At 50.4% G+C, this 16,676-nt stretch overlaps 1 protein-coding gene across 2 annotated transcripts in view; it reads left to right on the top strand.

Annotated features, from left to right (window-relative positions):
• LOC146870743 (AP-1 complex subunit gamma-1-like) overlaps positions 1-16,676 on the top strand; it is a 294,245-nt gene that overhangs the window by 159,896 nt on the left and 117,673 nt on the right. For both annotated transcript variants that reach the window (XM_085646315.1, XM_085646317.1), the window contains exons 11-13: positions 1,252-1,365; positions 2,764-2,904; positions 11,192-11,246. In XM_085646315.1, coding sequence (XP_085502441.1) covers positions 1,252-1,365; positions 2,764-2,904; positions 11,192-11,246 — 310 coding nt within the window. The remainder of the gene's footprint in view (positions 1-1,251; positions 1,366-2,763; positions 2,905-11,191; positions 11,247-16,676) is intronic.

Genomic DNA, 16,676 nt, shown 5'->3' with positions numbered 1-16,676 from the left:
TTAGCAGTATGTGTGCGCCAGATCTTCCATTTCACTAAAAAGGAATTGGCTGATTGGCCAGGCCATCACGATCAGCACTCCCGCTTATCTTCCAGACAAGCTCACCATCTCTGGTGATCTTGGTACTCCCGCTGCCATTAAGGAGCATAAAAAAGAAAAACAAGGTCACTGGCTTTTTCTATCTATGCACCCTTAGGATCTGAAATAATATTCCTGTATCGATTGAGACCACGCAATGCTTCATTTAGGGAAAGAGTTGAAGATACACCTCTTTAAAGAACACTACATCGCAGTGGATTAGCATTCCACAAATCACCCACTTCTATCACTCATTGACTTTATGCTTCTCTTTGAACCTGTGCAGGGCTGCTTTTTGGTTAGGTTTGTGCTATAGAAATACCGCATACATCCATATATACAACCAATGTTTCCTTATCTGTGGAGTTAGATCCATTGTAGGATTTTGGCTATAAATACACTTTTGGTGTTTACAGCTTTATCTACACAAATTAGAAAACATAACAAACAATATATTTGTTGGTTGAATATAAAAGCTGATTTAGAACATGTTTTTTGGGACTGTTTTATGTTCTTGAAGCTAGGAAGGAGATTGCAATCTCCTTTATTGATCAAACAATTATTGTTATTCATGGAGCTGTTAAATATTTATTGTGCTGATTAATTCACTGGATGTTGAACTAGCACCGGATCAATATTTGTGTAGGATGGAAAGGAATTATAAGGAATATTCTAGAATGGTATTGCTTTTAAGACAATAGTCTTAAATAGACATTTCATTGAAAATTCCAGCAAACTCTTCACTAAGGATATTCAACATACATACCTTCATTGAGTTTCTTCCACATTTGAGGAGAAGGTGTTCACTTTCATGATGTGTGAAAATCGAACATAAGTTTCTGACATTTAATCTCTGCTTTCTCTGGTGCATTTAAATATTTCAATTTCTCGACATGTTTCTGCTTTGAAATAGTATATGGCCTTCCTCAGGAGAGTATTAATGTCTACGATCATTCTCTGTATTTAACCTTGTGTTTCAAATTATTTTGTCTCTGTAGCAGTATAGTCAAGGTGGGAGGGGGGAGGAAAAACTTGGCAGGCGGAATATTTGCCCGTCCCAACAGTGGTTACTTTACATTGACATTGGATGGGCATAAACAATTGTAGGGTTTGTGGTAATAGTAGGGTGAGAGTGGGATTCCCTAGCCTTTCTCACGCCAGCTCTCTTTGTAGATATGTGGCGCTCACCTCACTCCTGCGGCTGGTACAGACAGATCACACGGCCGTACAGAGGCATCGAAGCACCATTGTGGATTTACTTAAGGATTCGGATGCCTCCGTGAACAGGTGTGTGATGGAACTAGATAGGAGGCAGAGGGGAGATTGGAGAGGGATGAGAAGGGTGATGTCATATCTAGGAGTGAGCGATGGGATTGGGATAAATAGTCATTGAAAGTGACTGGATACATCCAGAATATAGTGTGCTTGAATCAGAGATAGAGTGAGTGAGTCCGGGATGAAGTGTGGGAGTTGGGGATAATGAAAGGATGAGCCAGTCAATAGCTCTATTTGTCCCAGGTCAACAAGAGTGTGTTCTGCCATGACTATCGGTGGCATTTTACATAGATAGCTTAGTTAGGTGACTAATTGGGTAACTACTGTATGCCCTTTTCCATGCATGCTGATCACCATTGTACTCACGCACATGGTGTGCTCTCTGAGACTTCAACAGAAATATCCTTTTCCTTTATGCCCTCTGATCTCCAGTGTGCGTGAGACTAATATAGTGTTACAGAACTTCAGGGACCTCTTCCATTAATGCACTTTCCCTTCATTAACTGTAAACTCTATTGTGCCTCTAAGACTGGGTCCTGCCCTCTGTGATGCATTACACTGGTGCCCTGTGAGATCCTGCTTTCTCATATCCAGTGTCCCATTAGATAGAGACCTGTCATCTGTGCCCCGGTGCATGCATACTCTGTGCCTGTCATCTGTTCCCCGGTGCATGCATGCTCTGTGCCATCTTATTTACAGTGTCCCATCATATGGAGCCCTGTCATCTGTGACCCGCTGCATGCATACTCTGTGCCTGTCATCTGTGCCCTGGTGCATTCATGCTCTGTGCCATCATGCCATCTTATTTACAGTGTCCCTTCAGATAGAGCCCTGTCATCTGTGCCCCGGTGCATGCATACTCTGTGCCTGTCATCTGTGCCCCGGTGCATGCATGCTCTGTGCCATCTTATTTACAGTGTCCCATCATATGGAGCCCTGTCATCTGTGACCCGCTGCATGCATACTCTGTGCATGTCATCTGTGCCCCGGTGCATGCATGCTCTGTGCCATCATGCCATCTTATTTACAGTGTCCCTTCAGATAGAGCCCTGTCATCTGTGCCCCGGGTGAATTCATGCTCTTTGCCATCATGCCATCTTATTTACAGTGTCCCATCAGATAGAGCCCAGTCATCTGTGAACCGCTGCATGCATGCTCTGTGCCATCATGCCATCTTATTTACAGTGTCCCATCAGATAGAGCCCAGTCATCTGTGAACCGCTGCATGCATGCTCTGTGCCATCATGCCATCTTATTAAGTGTTCCCAGCTGAGAGAGCCTGGCCATGTGTATTACATTGATGCCACCAGACCTCACGTTCCCTGATCTCCAGTGTCACCATCAGGTAGGACTTTTCCTCATAATGGCCCCCAGTTAATGCACTGTTCCGTGCCCTCTGTCTCCACACAGGAGAGCCCTTGAGCTGAGCTATGCACTCGTGAACAGCTCCAATGTGCGTGGGATGATGAAGGAGCTGCAGCATTTCCTGGAGACGTGTCAGCCGGAGCTGAAGGCCGACTGCACATCTGGAATGTTCCTGGCGGCAGAGAAGTACTTGTCCATTTACACACCTTTCGGTTTGCGCATTGGGTATCGAATCACGTGCGTCACTCAGAAAAGCGCTGCGCAAGACTTGCTGAGAGGCAGTAAGGAGCCCTGGTTCCTTCACCAGCACAGTGCAGCGCAGGAGCCCGCCTCGCCAGGGGCCTGCGGAGAGTGGAGTGGGCACTACCCGTGGGCTGGAGGGTGTTGGAAATAATGAGGCCGGAGCTCTGGTAGCTGAGGGCTGTGGTTACTAGTGTTGAAGCGCTGCTTGTAGGGAGCAATTGGCTATGATGTAGGGTCCTGTCATTATGGGGCTTCAAGTACCAGTATTGGGGCGCTACCACTAGCGTGCAGATGATAGTGGCGTAGGAGTGCTGTCATCTGGGGAGGCTGTAAGTAGACAAGTAGAGCGTGCTGCTAAGGGGCTGTAGATGATGGCTGGCTTGTAGGTAATGACGTAGCACTGTTTGCGGCGGCTGTAGGTAATGGCGCAGGAACACGGATTGTAGGGAGTTGTATGGGGGTGCAGTAGATAATAGAACTGAGCACTGTCAGTTGGGGGGTGTTGATAACCGTGCCAGGTTTATCACGCTATTGGTGGGCCCATTCACATGAGCAGGTCCAGAGAGGTGAGTGTGCCCCTCTGAATGAATGCCCTGACTGGAGACCGATGGTCCTTAGAGGAGGTGCCTGAACGAGCACGTGCCCTCTTAGACTCCAGGACCATGGAGAAGCCACTCATTTATGGTTTTTGTTATAGCGTCAGCCAAGCATTGCTGCTCTCCTTTGAACGTGGGGGTGCTGGAAACAAGCCCTAAACAAGCATTGGCAATGCTAATCGGCCTCACCTACCTTTACATAAGAGACCTATTCAATTTGCTAAGCTAGTGTTTGTTTAAAGTAGTGTTTCCATATCTGCCTGCCAAGGTCGATGTTCTATGTATCGTCCAGTTTCTGCTGCATTTTTATTAGTGACCGCTAGGTGACACCAAAAGCAAACCGGTGTTTAAACATGGCTTTATTTACAATGCTCTCGCCGGCCCTGCCCATTGAAAATGGCCGCGCACTAATGCTGCTCTGAAGGCCGGAGCGGCGATTTGCAAAATATCGGCATAAATATCGAACACCGCAGTACCCAAGCAGCAAATTTGGACATCGGAATGGTAGCGGAGCAGATTGACACCACTATGTCCACGTAATTCGATTTCTACGCTTAGGAAATCTATGCGGATATCGTACTGTGCGCGAGGAAGAGAAAATGGCGGCGCCCACCAAATCGGACTGAAGAAACAACACACCAGCAGCACACACCACCTAACTAGTATGTACCGACGATCCCTGATCGGTGCACTGATAAGTGCCAATCCTGCTGTACGTCTATATGAAACATGAAGACAGCGCTGTGTGTTTAATTGAAGTGAACTGGCACATCCCCCTTGGCGGCTAAGATGGCAGCGTGAAGTGGAAATGCTGGATAATATGCGCGGATGAAACGGGCTGCGAATCTTCGTTGCTGAAGAACGAGGGAGGGAGCCCTGGCCAGGGGCGCTGCTGGGTCACTGAAGGCAGTCTGCCCCTGAGAGAGGCTGCCTCTGAGTGTGGTCAGTCACTGAGGGCGCCACTGCCAGGCATGCAGTGGCGAGTACCCGATGCCCACGGATCTAATGACTGATGGCGCGAAAATCAGGATAAGAAGTGAGGAGGCTGCAGAGGTGAATACGCCACAAGACGGCGGCTCGGCGATCGCACTGATATCGCCATTGAGGAGTGGAGTTCGGAGCCGACGGTGCTTTTGAATTTGCCTCGGCTGCCTGCCACAAGGATTGAGGACGTGTCCAATCAGGTGCGGCCCACGGAAAGAACTCTTCACCCGAGGTGAGGGAGCTGAGGCGGAGTGCTTGCTCTCCCCCAGAGCCTGACGGCAAAGCGCCGGCTCGGGAGAGGTCGGAACAAACGGGAAGCTGTCCCGGCGCCCTACAGTCAGGCGGCGTCCTGATATTGCGGCTGTGCTTGATCTCGGCCTAATTTGTACCCGCACGGGCGGGGGAGGCCCCCCCGACGGCCCAGTAATGCAGCCCTGTGGTGAGATCACCGGTGCATGGACCATAGGAAATCCATGGCAGCACCCGTAAGAGGCCGGTGATTAACGAGGGAGCTGCGACTGAAGAAGTGGTGAGCCGTCCAGGGAGGCAGAGACAGTGATCACAGTACAGACCCGAGGGATGAGAGACTGGGTGAGAGCCCCTGTGCCAGTCCCTGGGTCACCGATCTCCTTACAACGGGAACCGTCTTCTACCCTGCCGGACGTCAGACACTGCGTTCCTGCTGGGTTTTCCTTCCCTCTCCCCCACCTCTTCCCTCCTTCATACCTCAGAGTGTGCCCGTGACTAAAGCACTCCTCAACCCTTGTTGGGGAGGGATCCTGCATTCTTGGAATTTGGAATTTGGAGGGGTATTTCTAAAGCGCAGACGTTCGCTCCGGAAGGAGCATCATGGCGCTGTAAATCCTGTAACCAGTCCACAGAGTGAAAGGAGGGGGGGGCTAGATGGCAGCTTTAGTCCAGTCGTCTGAAAGATTAAAAATCCACGTTTTGAGGAGCTTCCTAAAAGGCTTCTCGAGTGTCTGAAGTCTGAGATGCCTTGGCATGCTGTTCCAGGCTTTAATAGCCAGGGTGCTGAGAGTTTTTCCGCCTTTAGACTTCAGATTGAATTTGGTGGGGGTCATGAGGTTTTCTTGAGGATCTGAGGGAGCGGCACGGAGTATAGTGAGGGAAGCGTCTAGACAAGTAGGACGGACCGGATTTGTTGCAGGCTCGGAAGGCTACAATGAGAATTTTGAAGAGTATTCTCTTGTGCAAGGGGAGCCAATGTAAGGTTTTAAGGGCTGTAGAAATAGAGGATTTGCGTGGAAGTTTTAAGACAAGACGGGCGGCAGTGTGCAGAACACTTTGAAGTTTTGAAAGAGTGGACTTTTTGGTCCCTGCCAGAAGACCATTACAGTAGTCCACTCGAGAGAGTATAAGGGCTACCGCCACAGTCTTTCTGGAGTCGAGCGGGAGGAAATCAAAAAACTTTCTCAGGGACTTAATTATGCCGAAGCATTTTCCTGCTACGGTCGAGACGTGGAGATCGAAAGAGAGCTCAGAGTCGAAAAGGACCCCAAGGTTTCTGGCCGATGAAACTGTCTGAGGTGGAGCAGCAGAATTGTCAGGCCACCACAGGGCAGGGCAGAAAGAGGCATTCTTTCCAATGGGAAGGATCTCGGTTTTATTAGAGTTGCAGTGGAGGTGGTTAGCGTCCATCCATTGAAAGACTTCTGTTAGGCAGTGTTTCAGATTGAGCTCTGCCATATTGGAATTGTCGTCTAGGGGGATGATAAGCTGAGTATCGTCGGCATAGGAGGTGACGGTTATGCCGAACGATTCTATATAAGGGTAAGAAGAGGGATAAGATAGATATTGAAGAGGAGGGGACTTAGGATGGAACCCTGGGGAACTCCACAGGACACCTTTTTCTCATTAGATTGGAAGGGGCCAAGGGTGACAGTTTGGTACCTGTCGCTGAGGAAAGAACTAATCCAAGATAGAGCAGAGTTGGTAACGCCGATGTCCATGAGTCTATTAATCAGAATGGAGTGGGAAATGGTGTCGAAAGCTGCCGTGAGGTCAAGAAGGATCAAAATGGCCTTCTTCCTTTGATCCTGAAGGATTTTGATGGTATCGGTCAGTTCGATCAAGGCAGTTTCGGTAGAATGTTTAGACCGGAACCCGGATTGCTGGGGGTGAAGTATGTTATGGGAATCCAGAAAGGTCTTGAGCTCCTTGTGGACTAACTGTTCAGTTATTTTACCCAACGCGGGTAGCAGGGTGATGGGGCGGAGGTTGGTCAAATCCGAAGGGGGTTTGTTCGCCTTTTTCATGAGTGGCTTAACCACACCTTTTTTCCAAGAGAGGGGAACAGAACCGGAATTGAGGGATAGGTTGATTATTTCATTGATGATGGGGTTAACTTCATCAATGATGAGGTGAAGGACCTTTGGGGGACAAGGGTCTGAGGGGGAGCCAGATTTGCATGAAAGGATCGCTTCTCTGGTCTGAGTCAGAGTCACCGGGGTAAAGTTTTTGAGACTGTTAGCAATCAGGCGCGGTTGATCCAGATCCGGGATTGATTGAACAGGAGGGGGAGGGGGGAAGTTTTTATGGATGGAGGTGATTTTATCATCAAAGTAGTCGGAAATCTTGTCACATAGTTCTTGAGATGGGGGGATTTCCGGTTGGAGAGCTTTGGGTTTGGTGAAGGATTTTACTATTGTAAAGAGGGTTTTTTGCTTTTGGCTTGCATCCTTAATGGCGTTTACATAATAAGTTCTTTTAGCTGATTTGATAGTTGAAAGATAGTTTTTCCTCTGTAGAATGTAATTACTACGATCGCCATTATTGTAGGTTCTGCGCCATTTACGTTCCGCTTTCCTGCAGAGGAGGTGTGCGGCTGTTAGGTCAGGCGTGTACCAGGGGGCTTTGATTTTAGTTTTCTTCAAAGTACTGTCCTGTTGATTGGGTGGGCATCGTTTTGTAATTTCTTGAGAGAGCCAGTTATTGAGACAAACTGCATCTCTATCGATGTTACCAGAGGGAGAGGGGGCATTGGTTGGGGAAAAGGGATGAAGAATAAGATTTTTCTGGACAGTTTTCCAATTAATGGAGTGAACGTGTTGGCGCGTGCGTTTTTTGCAGGTAGGAGGGTGGCAGCTAGAGATATGAAAGGGGATCAGACAATGATCAGTCCAAATCTGGGGAATGGGGAGCAGGGTGGAGATGGACGGGAAATTGGAGCAAACGCCGTCCAAGGTATGGCCAAGGGAGTGGGTAGGCAGCTTGACGCTTTGTTGTAGATTAAAGATATCCAATGTCTGCAGGAAGTTTCTGGTGTGAGAGTCGGCTAAGGTCTCGAGGTGTAGGTTGAAATCTCCCAGCAGGGTAAAATGTGGGTAACGGAGTAGGAAGTGTCCAAGGGCATCGTTTAGGGAGTCAAGGAATTTAGCAGCATTGCCAGGTGGGCGGTAGATCAGGCCACCGGAAAAGGAGAGAGCTTCACTGAGTTTAATACAAAAACCTAGTCCCTCTACGTCAGTAAGAGGGTCAAGGCAGAAGGTGTGGCAGCTAAAGGTGTTCCTTAGGATAAATGCAACACCTCCTCCTCTACCTTTCTGTCTATCCTGTCTGTGGAAGGAGTAACCCGGGGGGAGGGCAACGGCTATGTCTGGGTTACTGTCTTCAGTGAGCCAGGACTCAGTGATCATGAGACAATCCAGGTCATGGTCAATGATGAGATCGTGAATATCCTGGCTATGTTTACACATCGATCTGGCGTTTATCAGGCCACCTGTGAAGAAAGGTCGCAGGATTTTGGGGGAGGTTGGCCGCTCGGCATCAAAGTTGAGTGTCCAGCGACATTTGTAACAGCTGGTGGAACCGAGTACTTTTGATAGATCAAGTTTACAGGGGCAGCCGAGTCCGCCTCGGAGTTGGTGGAGGTCGTTAGGAGCATACCTGATGATGGGAGGAATTTGGGCAGGAGTTCCTGCGCCTGGCGCGGTCTTGGCGCGGACGGGCGCAGACGGGCTTGCCTTAGGCGCGCCTTCGGCGCGCCTTCGGCGCTCCCGCTGCGCTCGTCCGCTGCGCTTCCTATGCATGCACATTTCTAGGGAGAGTGGGCGTGGCCTCTAGTGGGCGTGGTCGGCGAGCGCGCCTGGTCTAATGGCGGCCGCTTTATCAAAACAATAGCGCGACAGCGTTTGCACCGCTGTGAGCTTCAAGAGGCTTTTACTGTTAGTGGCAGGAACAGTAATGATCACAAAGCAAATCAATCAGTGACACCACACAATTTTAAAAACACGATGGTTGCAAGGTCTGAATCGTACCTCCAGCTCCCGGCTTCCGCCTCAGGACTGGGTCAGGGATTGGAACGTTGCGCTGACGATCAGTGTTTAAGTAGTCTAAAAAGGGGGCGTGGCCTCTAGTGGGCGTGGTCGGCGAGCGCGCCTGGTCTAATGGCGGCCGCTTTATCAAAACAATAGTGCGACAGCGTTTGCACCGCTGTGAGCTTCAAGAGGCTTTTACTGTTAGTGGCAGGAACAGTAATGATCACAAAGCAAATCAATCAGTGACACCACACAATTTTAAAAACACGATGGTTGCAAGGTCTGAATCGTACCTCCAGCTCCCGGCTTCCGCCTCAGGACTGGGTCAGGGATTGGAACGTTGCGCTGACGATCAGTGTTTAAGTAGTCTAAAAAGGGGGCGTGGCCTCTAGTGGGCGTGGTCGGCGAGCGCGCCTGGTCTAATGGCGGCCGCTTTATCAAAACAATAGTGCGACAGCGTTTGCACCGCTGTGAGCTTCAAGAGGCTTTTACTGTTAGTGGCAGGAACAGTAATGATCACAAAGCAGATCAATCAGTGACACCACACAATTTTAAACACACGATGGTTGCAAGGTCTGAATCGTACCTCCAGCTGCCGGCTTCCGCCTCAGGACTGGGTCAGGGATTGGAACGTTGCGCTGACGATCAGCGTTTAAGTAGTCTAAAAAGGGGGCGTGGCCTCTAGTGGGCGTGGTCGGCGAGCGCGCCTGGTCTAATGGCGGCAGCTTTATCGAAACAATAGCGCGACAGCGTTTGCACCGCTGTGAGCTTCAAGAGGCTTTTACTGTTAGTGGCAGGAACAGTAATGATCACAAAGCAAATCAATCAGTGACACCACACAATTTTAAAAACACGATGGTTGCAAGGTCTGAATCGTACCTCCAGCTCCCGGCTTCCGCCTCAGGACTGGGTCTGGGATTGGGACCTTGAGAGCCATGGAGTCTCACCGCTGAGAGAGTCCACCGTGAATTTGGGAATCACACAAAACTGAGGACTGAAAAATGATCCCTGCCCCACCCTACCGGACGTTCAAACACAGTTACTCTCCTTGTTCACCACGCTGTTTCCCCTACCCCCTCCACCTCCGCTTCCCTCCTTCATCCCTTGGCTACCTCTCCTTTCCCTTCCTCTCTCTCCAGAATTCCACTCCACCGGCTTTCTTTGTCTATCCTTTTGCCTATGCTCCGTTAAATTCTCCCTCCCCTCACCCTTTTACTTTACCCCTTACCCCTCTACATGCCATTTTTCTAAAAAATGTAACTTGTAACTGTTGTGCCTGATGTAACAATGTAGAATTTGTAAGATACGCAACTCTCCTCATGTAAAGCGCTCATAATTCATAGTACTCTTTCTTTCTTTGTCTACTTCCTTTGCTCCTATCCCCTCTCCCCATAATCTCTCCCCTTGCCTGCTACACTGCCTAGCCCCCTGTCCTTTGTGCCCTTTTACTAAGCACTCCTTCTCCCCTTGTTGGGGAAAGATCCAATATTTATACTCTGGAGTCTCAGCGAACCCGCTGAGAGAGTCCACAGCGCCAGGGGAGCCACTCACAGTTGAGGTATGGTATGGCCCCCTTGCCAAAGCACTCCCTCTCCCCTTTTTTGGGGAAGGATCCAGTGTGTAGGCCTTGGAGTCTCAGAGACCCCTCTCAGAGAGTCCACTGTGTAAAGGGAACCTCTCGCTACAGAGATGGGGAAATGAACCACTTCCCCTGGGATCACAGCTTACTGGACTTTGGACGCAGCTATGACTCGTCAACCGGTTTGTGTCCCTGTCACCCCCCTCCTCTTTCCATGCTGTGTCTCTCACCCTTCTCTCCTCTTTCCCTCATTCGTTCTCTGTCTACTTCCCCTGCTCCTACCCCCCACTGAATCTCTCCCCTTGCCTGCTTTTTCCCTTATGTATATGTCCTTATTGTTTGTTTCGACCTTACATATAACTATGTTGCCATGCTCTAATAACTGTGTAACCTTTATAACGATGTAACCTGCAACTGTGGTTTGATACTCATGTAAAGCGCTCTGATACCTCCGGGTCCAGCCAGCGCTATATAAAACCTTTAAAATAAATGCTGCGTTCGGAGCAGGAAAAAGTGATTACTCTACCAAGGTGAAACCAAAAAGCTCATACGGGTGGGCCAAACAAAGAAAGGGAGGCTGTAAGTAACAGTGTAGGTTAAACGGCCATTAGGGCGGAATAAACTCAAGTTTTCTCAAATCAATGAAAGACCTGGAGTACCTTTGAGGGGCTCTCGGGTGGGTGACTAGACGACGCTGGACATGTACGAGTGTTACGCTGGTTTGGGCTGCGTATTTGAACTGCTTTAACTCCACCTCTCCCCTTTTCTCTCCTCGCTGACGCCTCCTGCCTCAGGTTCGCACCCTCCAAGCGCTGGCACATAGACACCATCATGCAGGTGCTGACCACGGTAAGTCAGTCTGGCCTCGGGCCTCCCACCCCATCTCATACTGTGAGTGTTTGCAGTGACTGCTTCATTGTCGTGTGTGTGGATACTGTCCGTCTTCGTGACGTGTGCTGTGTACATTTACTCAGTGGCCCGCTCCCAGCTGGTCTCGTGCCTGTGGCGACTAGTTGGAGGCTTTCATTTGAATCAATTGAAGTTGTCTGTAGCATGCTGCCTCAGCCTGTGTGCATGGGGCCCCACCTCCTCACAGGAAGGCCAAACATTTGTGGTTGTCAGGCTGGTTCTTCGGGTCCTGGGGGTTGGGGGCGCTGGACAAGTGCAGAGATGCACCCACATGCTTTTGTACGCAAAGACTTGCCCACGCCCAATCTCCAGTGATAGCTACGGGGCAGCACGTAGTCCCTACTCACGCTTCAGGTACAATTTAGCACATATGGTGACACCACGGACGCACCAGAGTCCAGTCCAAGGTATTTATATTTTTAAAGAAACCTATATTTAATACACACAAAGAGAAACACAGCCTTGAACGTCAGAAATGCCCGTCCCTTGCAGCTGCTGAGCTGTGACCTCAGACGGTTTGTACATGCTGTGCTTTTACACACTGCAAGTAAGTACTTTAGGTGGGGTGGGCGCGGGTTTCTAAAAAGGGGCGTGGCCAAAGAAGTTTAATTAGATCTCCTTTCCAAGAGACAATCTACGTAATTAAGGAAGTGGTTTAAAAGATGTGAGTTCGAGGCATGTGGGCTGCTGAATTCATATCTGTGCATAGATCGCCGCCTAGTGTTGGGTCCGGATGTTTGCACGTTGTTGTCCTGGAAGAGTCTTCGAAGTATCACAAGATAGGTGACTCCTCCCCTGGACCACAGTGCGCATGGGCATCCTCTCCATCCTTAGATTGTTTTTTTCCGCCATTGGGTTCGGATGTGCTTATCTTAGCTCAAGTTAGGAAAATTCAGATTAAGGCCAAAACGAAAGTTATCGTCGGTACTGTTCCCGTTCGGTATCAACTAGTTTCTTTAGTACTTTAGAACCTTTTTCCAGCTTTTCGGATCCGTTTGGTCCGAACATCGAACTTCCATCGACGATGGAATCAAGGACTCCATTCAAACGGTGTCCTTTATGCCACGCAAAATACCCACACATCGACGTCCACCCGGTATGCAACAAATGTCTCTCACCGGATCACGACGAGTCGAAATGTATGGCCTGTGCCCGATTCCGATCGAAGAAGACTCTCCGGAATCGACGGGCGGCGAGATTAGAAGCGCAGCAATCGGCGCCTGCCCCGGCCAACATCTTCAGCACCGAAGACGAGGACGCCGAGAGCGTGGAAGAAGTAGACTCCAGCCCCGCTTCCGAACACGACTCCCGATCGGAAGACGACGATGAGGTGCTTTTTCAAAGGGAAGAAGCCATTGACGAGGTAGGAGACTACGATGAGGCCTTTGGGGCCGAAGAAGATAGCTCTAGCGAGGAGCTAGGCCCACCCGTCGATACGGAGGCCGACAAAATGCGTCATCATAAGGCTCAGGTCGAGGGATCGCCTCCAGGCCTTTCCCGAGATCAATCTCAAAGTTCTTCGGCCCCGCCTTCAGGCCCGGCCTTGAACATTCCGCACGAGCCATTATTACCGAAAACGACTGGCTTCCCTTCAACGAAACCGAAACCAATCGTCGCTCCAGTTCCAACGAAACCAAAAGTGAAACTGGCTGTAATCGGCTCGAAGGCCTCGAAGCCCTCCACTCCTTCGACGCCAGCAAAGGCCATCGGCCCCGAACGCAGTAAAAGGGATTTCGGCGACCAGCTCACTGCAGCGGATATCGGTGCCGACCCGAAGAAAAAGGCCCTCGGTCCCCACAAAGCGCCTCTGGCACCGAAGCCGTCGGCCACGACCACCAAAGTCAAAATGGCCGCTCCATCTGCGTCGACGTCGAAGACAGCGACGCCCGCAAAGTCGTCGACTCCAACGACCGTCGATGCCTCTCTTCGGATCGATGACCCCATGGCTCCAAAGCAGTCGATGCCTACCTCCAAGGTGCCGACCGGTTCCAAAGAGCCTTCGGCGTTCTCCGTGCAACAGGTCGCGGCATCGTTGCAACGCATCAGGGAACGGGCAGCCCTCCGATCCACGTCGGGCCCCGACACGCACAAGGCTCCGAAAGCACCCTCGGCGCCGACCAACATCACGTTTGGCTTGCCGCCGTCCACGGCGTCGAAGATGTTCGAGATCCGAACACGTGTCCGACAGACACAGTCCCCGTCTCCTGGACACACAGATCTTGAGCCTTCACAGCCACAGTTCATCGACGCCAACACTGGTAGACTGATGCTCCGCAAGCGGAAAATCACGCCAGAGAGGGGATTGGACTCCTACAGAATCCCTCTCAAGCACAAATTACCAGCAGGGTCGGAGCCACTGCTTCATGAACGCTTACAACCCTCCCTTCGGGATCCCCAGTCCTTTTCTCCTACGCCTTCAGAGACAGACGCAGTAGAGGACTATATGGGGGATGATACCACCTACCCTGGGGATGTCGATCCTGATGAGCATCTGCAATACCCAGATCAAGCATGGGATGACCCTACAGACCAGGGTACCGCACCAGATACCCATGACACGCAGCTTTACAGCACAAAGACATCTCCCACAGAGGACACTGCTGCCTTCAATGCCCTCATAGAACGGGCTGCTGCCAATCATGGAGTACAACTCCATTCTGACACAGTCGAAGAAGACTTCTTGGTGGACACTTTTGCCTCTTCCGAAAGAACTGTAAAAACTCTGCCCATGTTGAAAGGAGTTCTCAAACCTGCAAAAGACATTTTTAAGGAAACAACCAGGGCACGGGTGCTAAACCCCAGGATTGAAAAAAAATACAAGCCTGCACCCGGAGACCCTATGTACATTAGGGGTCAGTTACCTTTGGACTCCATGGTAGTTGCTAACGCTCGCAAACGAGCCCATTCGCAAACAACAGGTGATGCTCCTCCCCCAGACAAGGAGTCCAAAGTGCTGGAGACATCAGGCAAAAGGATTGCAACGCAAGCAGCAAACATCTGGCGCATTGCCAACACACAGGCACTCCTGGCCCGTTATGATCGTTCCCACTACGACACACTCGAATCACTACTCCAACATTTGCCAGACGAATATAAAGCGGCAGCGGAGCTCCTCATCAGAGAGGGACAACTCCTTACCAATGCATCCATCAAGTGCGCCCTGGATGCTGCCGACACAGCGGCGAGGGCAATCAACACAAGCGTCATGTTGAGACGACACGCATGGTTGAGAATCTCAGGCTTCAAGCTGGAGATTCAGAACAACATCTTAAATCAACCAGTCAACCCCGACTACTTATTCGGCCCTGAAGTTGACACTACCCTCGAGAAAATTAAAAAAGACACTGACACTGCCAAATCAATGGGGGCTCTGCAGACGCAGCAGTTTCGCAGTGGCTCCTTTCGTCGCCCCGGGAATAGAGGAGCAGCTAGAGGTCAGGGGTCACAGCAGTAATACACTAAAGGGAACACACAGAGTACCTACGATAAAACCAACAGAGGTGGATATCGTGGCTCCAGCACCAAGGGCAGAGGACGTGATTACGGTAACACCAGGTCCTCACCCAAAAACAAACAGTGACGCCCTCTTCCTTCTCCCCGACCACAGAACACCTGTCGGGGAGAGACTCCAGCGGTTCCTGTCCACGTGGAAAACCATCACCACAGACAGGTGGGTCAGGGACATTATCCAGCACGGTTACTGTCTCGAATTAACATCCACTCCACCCAACATACCGCCAAAGCACCGTCCTATGTCCGTAGAGCACTTGGCATTATTGCAGCAGGAAGTGCTAAGTATGCTGCAAAAAGGTGCAATAGAGGTCGTGCCCGTCGACCAGCAGGGGACAGGGGTGTACTCTCTGTACTTCTTAATCCCAAAAAAGGACGGGTCGCTCAGACCTATACTAGACCTCAGACCCCTCAACCACTACATTCTCTCAGAGCATTTCCATATGCTCACCCTACAGCAGGTTCTCCCGCTGCTCAGTCAGGGAGACTTCCTAGCCACACTAGACCTCAAAGATGCGTATTTCCACATACCCATACACCCATCACACAGGAAATATCTCAGGTTCACTATTCAGGACCATCACTATCAATTCAAAGTTCTCCCCTTCGGAGTGACAACAGCACCAAGGGTTTTCACCAAGTGCCTAGCTACGGTGGCTGCACATCTACGGAGACAACACATTCACGTCTACCCTTACCTGGACGACTGGCTTGTTCAGGCAAAGTCAGCCCAGCAATGTGCCAGCCACATGTCCCTCACCATTCACCTTCTTCACAGTCTGGGATTCTCACTAAATTACCCAAAATCACATCTCCAACCCGCACACGTACGACAGTACCTGGGCGCAACCATAAACACTCTGGCAGCCACAGCTCAGCCACATTTAGTGAGGCTCAACAGCATGCAATTGCTGATCTCAAAGTTCAAACCTCAACACTCCCTTCCTGCGCGAGTGTTCATGCAGTTGATAGGCATGATGGCCTCCTGCATTTTCATAGTCCCGCACGCGAGACTACACATGCGCCCGCTTCAGGAGTGCTTGGCACGTCAATAGCATCAGGCTCACGGGCAATTAAAAGACCTAGTGTTGGTGAGCGGTCGGGCATACAACTCTCTGCATTGGTGGAATCCACAAAACCTTTGCAAGGGCCGACCGTTCCACGAGCCTGTTCCACAAATAATACTGACAGCGGACGCCTCTCTCCAGGGTTGGGGAGCTCATGTACTCACTTACACAGTGCAGGGACTATGGACGACACAACAAAAGAAGATGCACATCAACGTTCTGGAACTGATGGCAATCTTTCTAGCCATGAAGGCATTCAAAGTACACTTGTGCAACAAAGTCAAGTTGATCCGAACGGACAACATGACTGCCATGTACTACATACAGAAGCAGGGAGGAACACACTCTCCACAGTTGTCTCATCTGGCTCAGAGCATGTGGAAGTGGGCCATTCAGAGGAACATATTCCTCATGACGGAACACCTCCCCGGCAAGGACAACCAGATGGCGGATCTGCTCAGCAGACACAGCCACCAGATGCACGAGTGGGAGCTACATCCGTCAGTACTCCAACCGTACTTCCAACAGTGGGGTCATCCAGAGATAGACCTATTCGCCACAAACGAAAACGCAAAATGCCAAAGCTTTGCCGCCAGGTTCCCACATCCGCAGTCACAGGGCAATGCGATATGGATGAACTGGTCCGGCAGATTTGCGTACGCCTTTCCCCCAGCGCCATTGATACCGCTAGTGGCACGCAAACTGCGACAACACTCACTGACACTCATCCTAGTTGCTCCCACATGGGCGCGCCAACCATGGTACACCACCTTTCTAGAACTTTCCGTGGTGC

Source organism: Triturus cristatus, chromosome 1_1, assembly GCF_964204655.1.
Source record: "Triturus cristatus chromosome 1_1, aTriCri1.1, whole genome shotgun sequence".
Classification (NCBI taxonomy): domain Eukaryota; kingdom Metazoa; phylum Chordata; class Amphibia; order Caudata; family Salamandridae; genus Triturus; species Triturus cristatus.
The sequence above is the reverse complement of the archived record's forward strand: the minus strand, read 5'-3'. Positions and strand labels throughout refer to the sequence as shown.